Below are 13,580 nucleotides of genomic sequence, written 5' to 3'. Positions count from 1 at the left end.
CCGCGACCAACAAGAAACCAACCGCCAAAAACATGAAAAACAAAGACTTGTTTCCACTCTACAGGCTAGTCTGACTTACCCCTGGGTAAGATTTGGACACAAAATACCCTAAAACTAGCCCTAACCAAAGAAAATCGGGTACTCACCTGATACATCCAACAGAGCGACTAACCGCATCAGCGGACAAACCTAAATTGAAGACCCAACGCAGGTGCGATCTTCTACCACATCCGGGGTATGGCAAGCCCCAACCACCACAACTAAGGAGAACCCCAAAATCGCGAACCTCTACAATCTGTCAAGAAAGTCATTTTGGTGAGCATTTCCTGGTCCTCTGGATTCCAGCCTAGCTAGTGTAGTGGGGTTGGGAGGGTAAGGGATTTTGTATATTGTAATTCTCCCTTGCTTATTCCGAGTGTTCCCCACTCTTTTAGAGTATAAGTTTTATTGTATTGTATATTTTCCTGTCTCAAAATAAAGATCTGAATTCTTTTGACTAACTCAGGTGTCTGTTGCAAGTTTATTACAACCCCCAAATAAGTCCAAAGTCTAGAGCAAAAGGGAATGGGAGCGATTCAAACCGCTCAAAGGAGTCAGAGGTGAAGCTGACAAACAACCCACACACCACCCCTTACACGCTGTCCACTTTCATCCCCCCCCCCACCCCCCAACACCACCTGCACCGATCCCGTCCTGAGTTAAAATTGACCTCATGTACACCAAAGGAATCTTTGCAAGTTCAAATGTTTTCCTCGCTTTGATTACTAGAACATGTTTCAAACCACTTTCTTAAACCTTTTGTGAAAATATAATAGTTGTTCCGCAATATGACAACTAAATACTGCTGTAACTGTTGAAAGCCTGATACTGATTTGAAGCAACATAAAATAACCAAGCTTCAGTATTACTGAAGACAATCCTTTATATTGTGTATGCATGGTGTCCACTGGTTTTCTGCATATAAAGTCCATCCCTCCATATTAAACCAAATTTTAAAAATCTGTTAAATAATGGACAAGTGTGATTTTCTTTAAATAATGCATGATGGCTAATGCATGATGGATAATGCATGATGGAAAGAAATGTAGTAAGAGCTCTCCAGTAGTTTAAAATGGCGTATAAACCCACAAATCATTTAATGTACATAACCTTTTTAATGGTCAACATAAACCGGTTTTCATTTGTAAGAACTCTTTCATCCAACACAATAGATGTACAGAGCAATCTGAAATCAATTTTAAAATGCAGTCAATTCCAGAGTTGAGCAGAGTAGACTAGTTAATTAGTCAGGTGTAAAAACTAAAATTAGTGAATAACACATTGGCGGCAACTTCAACCTAACCCACCCATCGGGAAACTGACCAGATCTGGTGCGATGCTGGCTTTACACCCGTCTGATTTTACTCTCCATTGAAGTCAATGGAGAGTAATAGTGGGCGGAGTGTAAAACTGGCATTCCACCCAATCCCATGGGCTTCCCGCCGGTGAGTTAAGTTAAAATTACCCCCATTGGATCTGACCTTTCGCTCACAGCTGGCCCTAAAGAGTTTGTGGCATTTTCAAATGTTATTCTGACAAGTGATTCAATCATTTGTCAAATATTTTATTTTGGCAATCACAATTTATATTATTTCATCCGAATGTATCAAATATTCCTTAAATCAAGCTTGTAACAAGCAATTTTATGAAACTGATATTGTTTTATCTCACAGTACATCCTTGCAATTGATCTTTTTAATAAATACTTCCAGTGAACAAAAACAGATTAACTTTTCTGAGAAGTGCAATGATGTTTCTACACAAAAATGAAACATCTATTTCATTCAAAGAGCGTCTTCAATTGTGGAATGTCCTACATTGCCTCTGTTATACCTATCAAACTACTGCAGACTCTGATTCTATGTAAGCAGATCTCCAAACACAGGGCGGTTATAATGCTGTACCCACAGAGCTCTACACATGCATACACGATGCCTTCATGTTCGTGCCTGGTCCTGCTGCTCTAATATTTCATCCCTGCAGAAATGCAGTCAATGGGGTTGATTTTTACCCGGGTCAGGAATTTTGGGAGCGGGGGCGAAAGCGGATGGTGATCCTACCAACCTCCCAGATTTAACTCCCAGGTCTCATTAGCATTTCATGATGCTGACTCCCACATGAGGGCCTCCCAAAGGGGGAATTTGAAATGCCATTGTGATGCCAATGACGTCGTCGGGTTGCGACTTTTCAATGTAAAGTAGGCCCCGGGTAGCGCTGTTGCAACCATTAAACGAGCATTATCAGAAATGTATTACAGGCGTGGCACATATTTGAAACTTGCAATCTTTTACATCTTCTTTCAAGTCACATGCGATATTCTTCACACTGGTTGCTTTTAACTATTTGATATTGTCAGTTAAAGATATTTTTTATACCTCAGCTCAATTTCAAGTAACAATACTTTATGAACAACATGATCCATGAAATTTGAAAAGTTCAGGGTGGAAAATAATGAGACCAATTTTCCACATTTCTTTATAGAATACCACCAAATCATAGATTAAGTCAGGAGGGTGTGTGAGTTGGAAGGGAACTTGGAGGTGGTGGTGTTCCCATGCACCTGCTGCCCTTGACCTTCTAGGTGGTGGAGGTTGCGGGTTTGGGAGGTGCTACTGAAGGAGCCTTGGTGAGTTGTTGCAGCATATCCTGTAGATGGTACAAACTGCAGCTATGGTAGATGGATGGTGGAAGGAGTGGAGGCTTAAGCCAGTGGATGGCATGCCTAACAAACGGACTGCTTTGTCCTGGACAATTTTAAGCTTCTTGAGTGTTTGTTGGAGCTGCACTCATCCAGACAAGTGCAGTGTATTGCATCACACTCCTGACTTGCGCCTTGTAGGTGGTAGAGAGGCTTTGGGGAGTCACACATTTAACATTGCATTCATGCTCTCCCAAATGGCCCAACAAACTTCTCCTGTGAAGATGTGAGCTGTACAGACTAGGAAAGTCCGGTGTACCATTCTCAATCTTTGTTGAGTTAGGTGATCTCACTTAGGCAATGGTAGGAGTGCTACAGTTGCCCTCAGTATCTCTGGGTTAGAAGGGGGAAAATTGGCCTACAAGAACAGTCATCATTTGGGTATGGTACAAGAAGGCAACAGCTGCCTGTGGAAAGACTCAATGCCGTATAAATTCAACTGGGTAGTCGTGGAAAATCGGCAACAGCGAATCGGCAGCCCATTTTGCACTCTACTGACTTCAATGGCAAAGAAAATTAGGCGGAGTGTAAAACGGGCTGCCAATTCGCTATCGCTCATTTTACATATCCACCCAACATGAATTTATACCCCGCCCAACATGAATTTATACCCCAATGTCTTTGGGAGAAAAGGGAAGGGGGAAAATGGTCGAAGGAAAAAACTGCATTCATAGATGTGATGCATTATACTATTTATAATGGGAAGGGACACTAAACACAACTAATCCAAAGAATGAAGTGATAATGATTAATGAAGTTAGCCACTAACGTACCTACTAAATATTCAATCTGAAGAGCATCATAACGCTTACCAGGTGTATTTATAAATTTTCAAATACAATTTTTCATTAGCAGGTAGGAAACACAAGTTTTAAAATGATTGATAACAACTGACTTCTTCAAATGCAGTACATACGAGCTGAGAGGGAAACAATATTAGTGGCTGTCTTTTCCATATTCCTAGATTTCTTACCTGCCTGAAGTACGACTAGAATTAGAAAAGTCCATTTTTTAAAATAAAACAAAAGACGAACCCTTCTGATATTTCCTATCTAAATCGCAGCTCAAAGTAGAGACGGAGGGGGTGAAATGTAACTTCCTGGGGGCGCTGCGGATCGCACGGGTGTAATGCTGACCATATTGCCCCCGCCCCACCAACCGAAGTTGAATTTCACTCCCGGGACATTAAAAGTCACATTCTTGGAGCAATTGCGTTTCCTCCTCTGTAGCCTGTAGTTTCCCATATTCTGATCGCGGACCTGCACCGTCGGCCCTGTTCAGGTGGAAGCTGAACATTTCTTTGGTGTCCTGCATGGCTGAGCCGTCTCCACGGCGGGAACACCGACTGAGCCAAAATCCAATGAGCGAAAAGATAGCCAGGAGCAGGATTATGTTCATAGCAATATGCCAGCAGAAAAAATTGGTGACAAACATCAGGTTCGCCATGTCATTGTTCTTCCAGGGCTTCCCTGTGAGTGGTTTGTAGAGAATGAAGGCGGCGTGAAGAAGCCACGTTCCTTGAGTCATCACCAGACAGGTCTTGGTGAACCAGAGGATGTGGTCATTGGGTCTCCACATCTCAACAGTGAGGACCAGACACACCAGAAAGCAGGTGAGGAGCAGCAAAGTGTGCACAGAATTTTCCACCTGTTCTTTGCCATGCATGTGGGAATAAAGGAGCAGGGCTTCGATGTAAAAGGCGATAGTGATGGCAATGCTTTCAAACAGGAATAAGCGTCTCGGCAGACAGGCCTGGCTGATGATGTCCACCCAGCCACTTAGAGCAAAATAGGAATACATGGTGACATGCTGCCACTCGTTGGGGTGTGTGAATGGGTAATCTGGCTTCTCTTTGTTATAAATAATCAGTTTATACACTCCAGGAGGATAAAAGAACTCTGCCATGACTGCTAAGGTACCGTAAACGATCTTCATCACCCCTTCAGCAGGAATCCGCTTCAAACAGCTCCTAAATCCAAATGTCCGCGAAGGAGATACAAGTTGGATCTTCTCGCCTCTAAGTACCATCAGAGAAAATTTGAAGGCGTAGAGAATCCCGAAGGAAAGGAACGCCAACCCGGGCGATATATGGCCAATAAAGGTGCCCATTCTGTGGCTTGGGTGCTGTGTTGCCTGAATGAAGAAATCCTTCAGCGGCAAACCTGTCAAACCACATGACTGGTTGGGAACGGCAGGCTGTTTTTTTTTACAAACAATTTCCTGGGAACGCCTTTTTAAGCTTCCTTTATTCGGCCACCTGTATTAAGAGCTGTCACGTTTCAAAACGTGAATTTCAGCGAGATTCAACTCCACTTTTTTTTAAAGTGAAAAATTGGCGAGTTTTAACGTCATTTAGTGCAATCAATAAAATGACAGCTAGTAATAATTCGCCCTTTTTTACGTGTCAAATACTGTGACGCCCATGAAGTGTCTTCTTTTCCCAAGCTTTAAAAACGATCTCGATTCTTTTTGGGTTTCTGTGAAGAAGTCCCCCTCCCCCCTCAAAATAAAGAGCACTAATGCTATCGTTAAATAGGCACTGTCTTCCCTCAGCGGTAGGAATCTTCCCTCCGAGTCAGAAGGTTGCAGGTTCAAGCCTCATTCAGGGCTCTTGACCACAACTCTGGCTGACACTTCAGTGCAGTACTGAGGGAGCCTCCCCTGCATTTTTGAAGTTGCTATCTTTTGAATGAGACGTTAAACCAAGGCTCTGCATACTCTCCTGGATGTAAAAGAGCCCATGGCACTATTCCAAGGAGAGCGGGAGAGTTGTCCTGGCCAATATTTATCCCTCAACTAACATCACTAAAACAAATTATCTAGTTTTATATCTCTTGCTATTTGTGGGACCGTGTGTACAATTAGCTGCTATGTTTCCCTACATTACAACACTTCAGAAGTACTGTGAAGAGCTTTGAGACTGCCTGAGGTTGTGAAACACGCTATGTAAATGCAAGTTCTTTCTTGGTCACTAGGAGAGATCAGCTACCTATCACTTTCCATTTATAAAAATTCTTGGCAACACAAGTAGTTTTGACTGCCAACTAGACAATCACTTGAGTGTTTAGCAAATGCAGAAAAAGAAAATGGAAACTTAATAATTAACAAGCCACCACCTACACCAGCCTAGTTAAGATCATAAACTCATCGTGGGACATTGCTGACAGGTGTTCATCCCAATATTCCATGGTGCTGTGCTTGAGTATTCAAGAAAGTAGTCTTTGAGCAAGACACTGTTGCACTAAGTCTACTGTCAACAAGGGCAGACGTCTATAACGAAGTCCAACACCGCCTTCAGTGTTCCAGTGCAGCCTTCGGTCGCCTGAGGGAAGAGAGTATTTGAAGACCAGGACCTCAAACCCGGCACCAAGCTCATGGTCTACAGAGCAGTAGTGATACCCGCCCTCCTGTATGCCTCAGAGACATGGACCATGTACAGCAGGCACCTCAAAGCACTGGAGAGGTACCACCAACGCTGCCTCCGCAAGATCCTGCAAATTAATTGGCAGGATAGGCGCACCAATGACTGTGTTCTCGCTCAGGCCAACATCCCCAGCATCAAAGCTTTGACCACGCTCGATCAGCTCCGATGGACGGGTCACATCGTCCGCATGCCCGATAAGAGACTCCCAAAACCAGCGCTCTACTCGGAGCTCCAACACGGCAAGAGAGCCCCAGGTGGACAGAGGAAACGCTTTAAAGGACACCCTCAAAGCCTCCTTGGAAAAGGTGCAACATCCCCATCGACACCTGGGAACCCCTGGCCCAAGACCGCACAAAGTGGAGGAGAAGCATCCGAGAAGGCACCGAACACCTCGTGTCTCTTCGCCAGGAGCAAGCAGAAGCCAAGCGCAAGTAGCGCAAGTCAACCGAAGCACCCCACCCACCCCTTCAACCACCGTCTGCCCCACCTGTGAAAGAGACTGTAGGTCCCGCATTGGACCCATCAGTCACCCGAGAACTCATTTTTAATGTGGAAGCAAGTCATCCTCGGTTCTGAAAATGGGGGTGGGGGGGAAATAATGAAAGGTAAGTTATAAAAATAGAAATATCTGGGCAACAGAACATGGGTGGAAACCTGGTGTCACAGGTACCTGCTCCTTTTCTTCATATTTGCACCTGGGAACTGGAAAGGAAAATGGGCCCATATGTTTTATGATTACATAAAAAAAGCTCATCAGTCAGTCAAGGAACATACCTAATCAAATCAGTTTAATATTAATTTTCAGCCTTAAATTTATTTCAAAAATGGCAAAACAGTACATAGTGATTCAACCAAGGAAAGTATGGTTGCTTAAGTTGAGTGATTATTATAGTTATAATCTTGCAAGAAGACAACAAAAATATTTTTAAATGACTGCCATTATTAATTTAAATGTGTGGAATTTAAACTAGTAAAACAGCAGATTCCTCTTAATCTGAATACCATACGGTCTAAATACTTTGTTTTTAAATGAAGCAAAATAGGCAGAATATGAACCATGTTATATTAAGTTATACATAGATAGGAAATTTTACATTGTTCAGTTGTATGGCACAAAACTAGTTACACCATTGCTGGGAATTTCCTCAATTGGCTGGTCTGTTTTAGTGGAAACCTCTAATAAATGCATAAACAGGGTTTCTGCCAATCTACCACCAAAGTTACAGCAGCTTGGCACATCTGTCTAATAATGACTAAATGTTAACAGCTTGACCATAAGGAATTCCATTGCAATGGCAATCCCTAACAAATTAGTTACAATGGAGTGAGAGTAATATTCACTTTTCTTCACTTCAAAGGATTTTAATTTTCTCAGAGCATAATTATGCCTACATCTTAATGGTAGAAGGAAGCATCATCAGTTAAACATAAGATTTTACACTCTAAGAAAATGAAGAATACCTACAATTTATTAATTAGCAAAACCCAAAGCATAATTATTATGACTTAATTATTCCTCAACCATATCCAGTGTTCCTCTCTATGGCTATCCAATAGTGAGTATTCAAAGCATAAAACTAGCTGAACAGCATTCCTGCTGAGTAGATTCTGGGTCTGGCTGGAAGCTTACAAAAGAACATTTGCTGCTAAGTACAGGCATGATGTCATTTGTGCAATAGCAGAAAAAAAATCCCTACTTGTGTTTAATTGTTTCCATTCCATGATCTTGCAATGCCCTGGGCATTCTTAATGCTTCACAAATCATTTGCTGAATGTTCTTATACCAGACCAAAACCATCAACTGGAAGCTTAATAGTTTGCATTGAAAATTTCAGACCACATCTGAAATCCTGTTCCAAGAATGCTTTCTCTACTGGATTCCACATCATTTGCGTCATAGCTCGAAAGACATACTAAATTTGGTGTGCTTATGCTAGAGACCAAGTTGGGGCTGGGAAACAGCCTCAACAAATTTAATTCTAAATACATCTCAAGTTGTTTAAAAATGTATTGTTGCTGCTACTTCAATCTCTTAGAACAGTTGGTATGTACCTGTAATTAATATTGTACTGGTCTGTTCAAATCAAGGTTGCACAATTAACCATCAGCCGACTGGAAGTAATAGATAGGAACATAGCAACAGAAGTAGGCCATGTAGCCCCTCGAGCCCGTTAGATCGTGGCTGATCTGTATCTTAACTCCATTTACCCACATCGGTTCTATATTGCTTAATACACTTGCCTAATAAAAATCTATCAATCTCAGTTTTGAAATTTTCAATTGACCTAGCCTCAACAGCTTTTTGGGGGAGAGATTTCCAGATTTTCAACAACCTTTGCATGAAGAAGTGCTTCCTGACATCAACCTGAACAGACTAGCTCTAATGTTAAGGTTATGCCCATCACACATGGATATTTGTGTGTGGAATTCAGATGACCCACACTACACGTGGAATCTATTACCAAAATAATGGCAGTATATTTACTGCTCAGTAACAATGATGAGTTAAACACAGCCAATCTAGTCACATGACTGGCATTTTTTGACAAATATAACCAAAGGACCAAAAAAACCTGAAAGTGGAATAACTAGGAAAAAAATTCACAAAATACATACTGAAAACTCAAATGTCTACTTTTATTCCCCTTCAAACCCTTTAAAACTACTACTTCAAAAGCACACTGTTAGAATGCATGTGGACATCCAAAATGACCTAAAACATTGGCTCCTTAACTCCAGCCGGATCAGTGTGGGAAGCCAGGGTAAGCAACAAACTCGCATGCCACGGCCCAGTGAGATTTTACCTCCTAGGCCTCATTTCCAGAGTCAAGAATGGACGCACGCCCAGGCGGAAGCGGGAATTCAGGGGGGCAGGAGGTTGCCGCCAGGGACCCATGGTAACAGCCTCCGGCAGTCAGGCAAGTCTCAGGGAGAGGAATCCCAATTGGGGGAGGGGGGGGAAGCCCGGGGCAAGGTCCAAGGTTTCCTTGTGTGGACCCGGAGGAGCACTCCTGCTCCTCCAGGCTCACAAGGAAACTAAATTTAAAAAACCGCTGGGTCTCAACTGGCCCTTGGCAAGTTTTGCCTGGGGTGGGGTGCAGAGAAAGCCACCACTGCTCCCCCACTCTGGATAAAATTGCATATCGGGCCTCGATTAAGTCATTGGAGCCCGATCTGTATGTTGAAAGTGGATCCTGCTGGCTTGGGGGTGGGTGTCCTTCCCACCTGCAACTTAAAATTCGAGTCAGTAAGATGGGGGCAGAAAAGGAGTGGGTATGTCCCCCACACCATATTAACTCCCCATGTCTCCCCCCCAAACGACCTGGTTTCTGCAGGCGGGGCGATTTAAAATCAAGGCCTATGATGCTTTTTACAATGTTTAAAGCAGGTATTCAGTAGATTTAGTTGATAGATATCTTAATAAAAATGTAAACAGAATGAAATTACTTAGTCTTTTATTACTGGCTTTAACACAGCCATGCTCGTCAATACAAAACATACTTCATTAAATAAATTATGAAAAGTATATAGTTTCACATTGTGACAACATTCATCACAATAATCTGTTTTCTTTAGTTTTATAACATTAATTATTGATGCATATATTTATTTGACAGTGCAGAAAATGTGCTTTTATCTGAAAAACTCAGTTCATTTAACAGTGATTTATTAGCAAATGTACACAAAGACACAATCTGTAATTTAAAATATAATTTTTTTAAGATGTGTACATTATACAATATTTATATATTCATATAGGACCTGAAACAAACAGGAATACAATGCATTCATTTGTTCACATTTTATATTGTCTTTCTATTGTTTACCTGATCACTTTATTACAGAATGTCATTTAATTTTTACAGTTGCCAAAATATACAAAAAACAGGAGACTTAAAAAGTGTTCACATTAAATATGGTAACAACTGTACATGTTAGATGGTGCGAAGATTCACCACAGCAACATTATTAATTGGAGATCTGGAAAGAAAAAAAAAACATTTTTGTGAAAATCAATAGTTAAAAGGGATTTCATTGCAAAGCATCAACACTGCACTGGAAATTAGAATATGGCTGGGCAACAAAGAATAATCAAGACTAGAGACCAAGCTACAGAGCGGTAATTTAATCAAGTGTTTCCGATGATGAAACAGAGACAAAGCTTGAATGGTTTATGATATCTGAATCCCAAGATACTAGTACTGCATTTATCTCAATCTCCAATGTTCTGTATAATGTAGATTGTGTTCTTCAGTAATGCACTTATTTTTTGTGGACAGTGGAGATGTTGTGCTGCTGCTGGCTGTCTGAGAAATATCAGTGTAGCAACTTGAAGGTCAACAGTTTTAAGGTTGTTAGAAACTGATTTTTTCCATTGATATTTTATTGGAGTGACTGAAAGAAACCTATATGTACTAGAGGATCTCCTGCAACATTGATCAATGGGAGTCAGAGATTAATGGTTTTATAATGATAGAAGAGATGTAATGTTCAATGCGTTATATAATCAAATTGATCTGCAACGTTGCTGATGGACCAAAAAAGATGATTTCCCTTCCTAATCGACATAATGTAGTCCACTCTACTGCAGGACTGATGGAATGCTGCATTGCCAGCTGTGTCATTATTTGATGGGAGTTGTTAAATTGGTCTGGTGGTTCACATGGACATTAGAGATTCCATGACAATATTCATAGAACAGGCAGTGTTCCTTCTGTTCTGGCCAACATTCACCCCTTAACCAACAGCCCCAACATCTGGGAACTTGTGCCAAAATTGTGAGAGCTGTCCCACAAACTAGTCAAGCAACAGCCTGACTAGTCAGTCATACTCACAGAATCATACTTTTCAGCCAATGTCCCAAACTCCTCCATCACCATCCCTGGGTAGGTCCTGTCCCACCAGCAGGACAGACCCACCAGGGGTGGCGGCACAGTGGTATACAGTCAGGAAGGAGTGGCCGTGGGAGTCCTCAACATTGACTCCAGACCCTATGAAGTCCCATGGCTTCAGGTCAAGCATGGGCAAGGAAACCTCCCGCTGATTACCACCTACAGCCCTCCCTCAGCTAATGAATCAGTACTCCTCCATGTTGAACACCAGTTGGAAGAAGCACGGAGAATAGCAAGGGCACAGAATGTACTCTGGGTGGGGGACTTCAATGTCCATGACCAAGAGTGGTTCGGTAACACCACTACTGATTGAGCCCTGAAGGACACAGCTGCCAGTCTGGGCCTGCGACAGGTGGTGAGAGAACCAACACGAGGGAAAAACCTACTTGATCTTGTCCTCACCAATCTACCGGTCACAGCTGCATCTGTCCATGACAGTATTGGTAGCAGTGACCACCGTACAGTCATTGTGGAGACAAAGTCACATCTTCACACTGAGGACACCCTCCATTATGTATGTGGCACTACCACCGTGCTAAATGGGATAGATTCAGAACAGATCTAGCAGCTCAAAACTGGGCATCCATGTGGCGCTGTGGATCATCAGCAGCAGCAGCAGAATTGTGTTTCACCATAATCTGTAACCTCATGGCCCGGCATATCCCTCACTCTACCATTACCATCAAGCCAGGGGACCAACCCTGGTTCAATAAGGAGTGTAGAAGAGCATGCCAGGAACAGCACCAGGTGTACCTAAAAATGAGGTGCCAACCTGAGGAAGCTGCAACACAGGACTACATGCATGTTAAAAAGTGGAAGCAGCATGCTATAAACAGGGCTAAGCGATCCCACAATCAACAGATCAAATCAAAGCTCTGCAGTCCTGCTACATCCAGTCGTGAATGGTGGTGGACCATTAAACAACTAACGGGAGGAAGAGGCTCCATGAATATCCCCATCCTCAATGATGGTGGAGCCCAGCACGTGGGTGCAAAAGACAAGGCTGTAGCGTTTGCAACCATCTTCAGCCAGACGTGCTGAGTGGATGATCCATACCGGCCTCCTCCTGAGGTCCCCACCATCATAGAAGCCAGTCTTCAGCCAATTCGATTCACTCCACGTGATATCAAGAAACAGCTGAGCACACTGGATACAGCAAAGGCTATGGGCCCCGACAACATCCCAGCTGTCGTGCTGAAGACTTGTGCTCCAGAACAAGCCGCACCTCTAGCCAAGCTATTCCAGTACAGCTACAACACTGGCATCTATCCAACAATGTGGAAAATTACCCAGGTATGTCCCGTCCACAAAATGCAGGACAAATCCAATTACCGCCCCATCAGTCTACTCTCAATCAGCAAAGTGATGGAAGGGGTCGTCGACAGTACTATCAAGTGGCACTCACCAATAATCTGCTCACAGATACCCAGTTTGGGTTCTGCCAAGACCACTCGGCTCCAGACCTCATTACAGCCTTGGTCCAAACATGGGCAAAGAAGCTGAACTCCAGGAGGTGAGGAGAGTGACTGCCCTTGACATCAAGGCAACATTTGACAGAGTGTGGCATCAAGGAGCCCTAGTAAAACTGAAGTCAATGGGAATCGGGGAAAACGCTCCACTGGCTGGAGTCATACCTAGCACAAAGGAAGATGGTTGTGGTGGTTGGAGGTCAATCAGGACATTGTTGCAGGAGCTTTTCAGGGCAGTGTCCTAGGCCCATCCATCTTCAGCTGCTTCATCAATGACCTTCCCTCAACATAAGATCAGGAATGGGGATGTTCGCCAATGACTGCAGAGTGTTCAGTGCCATTCGCAACTCCTCAGATAATGAAGCAGTCCATGCCCACATGCAACAAACCTGAACGATGTTCAGGCTTGGGCTGATAAGTGGCAGGTAACATTCGTGCCACACAAGTGCCAAGCAATGACTATCTCCAACAAGCGAGAGTCTAACCACTGCCCCTTGACATTCAACGGCATTACCATCACCGAATCCCCCACCATCAACATCCTGGGGGTCACCATTGACCAGAAACTTAACTGGACCAGCCACATAAATGCAGTGACAACAAGAGCAGATCAGAGGCTAGGGACTCTTCAGCGAGTGTCTCACCTCCCAACTCCCCAAAGCCTTTCCACCATCTACAAGGCACAAGTAAGGAGTGTGATGGAATACTCTGCACTTGCCTGGATGAATGCAGCTCCAACAACACTCAAGAAGCTCAACATCATCCAGGACAAAGCAGCCCGCTTGATTGGCACCCAATCCACCACCTTAAACATTCACTCCCTCCACCACCGGCATATCATGGCTGCAGTGTGTACCATCTACAAGATGCACTGCAGCAACTCACCAAGACTTCTTCGGCAGCACCTCCCAAACCTGCGACCTCTACCACCTAGAAGGACAAGGGCAGCAGGCGCATGGGAACACCACCACCAAAATCCTGTTACTCCCTCCCTAACAGCACTGTGGGAGTACCTTCACCACACGGACTGCAGCGGTTCAAGGCGGCGGCTCACTGCC

The 13,580-nt window shown here is 43.4% G+C and overlaps 2 protein-coding genes across 2 annotated transcripts in view; both read right to left on the bottom strand.

The window, feature by feature from the left end:
- Positions 1-1,145: 1,145 nt before the first annotated feature.
- Positions 1,146-4,862, bottom strand: LOC147115738 (transmembrane epididymal protein 1-like). The gene has a single exon (XM_085989443.1). The coding sequence runs from the start codon at positions 4,844-4,846 to the stop codon at positions 3,923-3,925; it is 924 nt and encodes a 307-aa protein (XP_085845569.1). The 5' UTR covers positions 4,847-4,862; the 3' UTR covers positions 1,146-3,922.
- Positions 4,863-9,599: 4,737 nt separating this feature from the next.
- Positions 9,600-13,580, bottom strand: part of mfsd8l1 (major facilitator superfamily domain containing 8-like 1) — a 66,891-nt gene continuing 62,910 nt past the window's right edge. Inside the window, 1 exon segment of the mRNA XM_085990246.1 lies at positions 9,600-10,142. The gene's annotated coding sequence lies outside the window, so the exon portion shown is untranslated.

Source organism: Somniosus microcephalus, chromosome 6 (assembly GCF_052327205.1).
Source record: "Somniosus microcephalus isolate GS21.2 chromosome 6, FLI_Smic_1.0, whole genome shotgun sequence".
In the NCBI taxonomy this organism is placed as follows: Eukaryota; Metazoa; Chordata; class Chondrichthyes; order Squaliformes; family Somniosidae; genus Somniosus; species Somniosus microcephalus.
The sequence above is the reverse complement of the archived record's forward strand: the minus strand, read 5'-3'. Positions and strand labels throughout refer to the sequence as shown.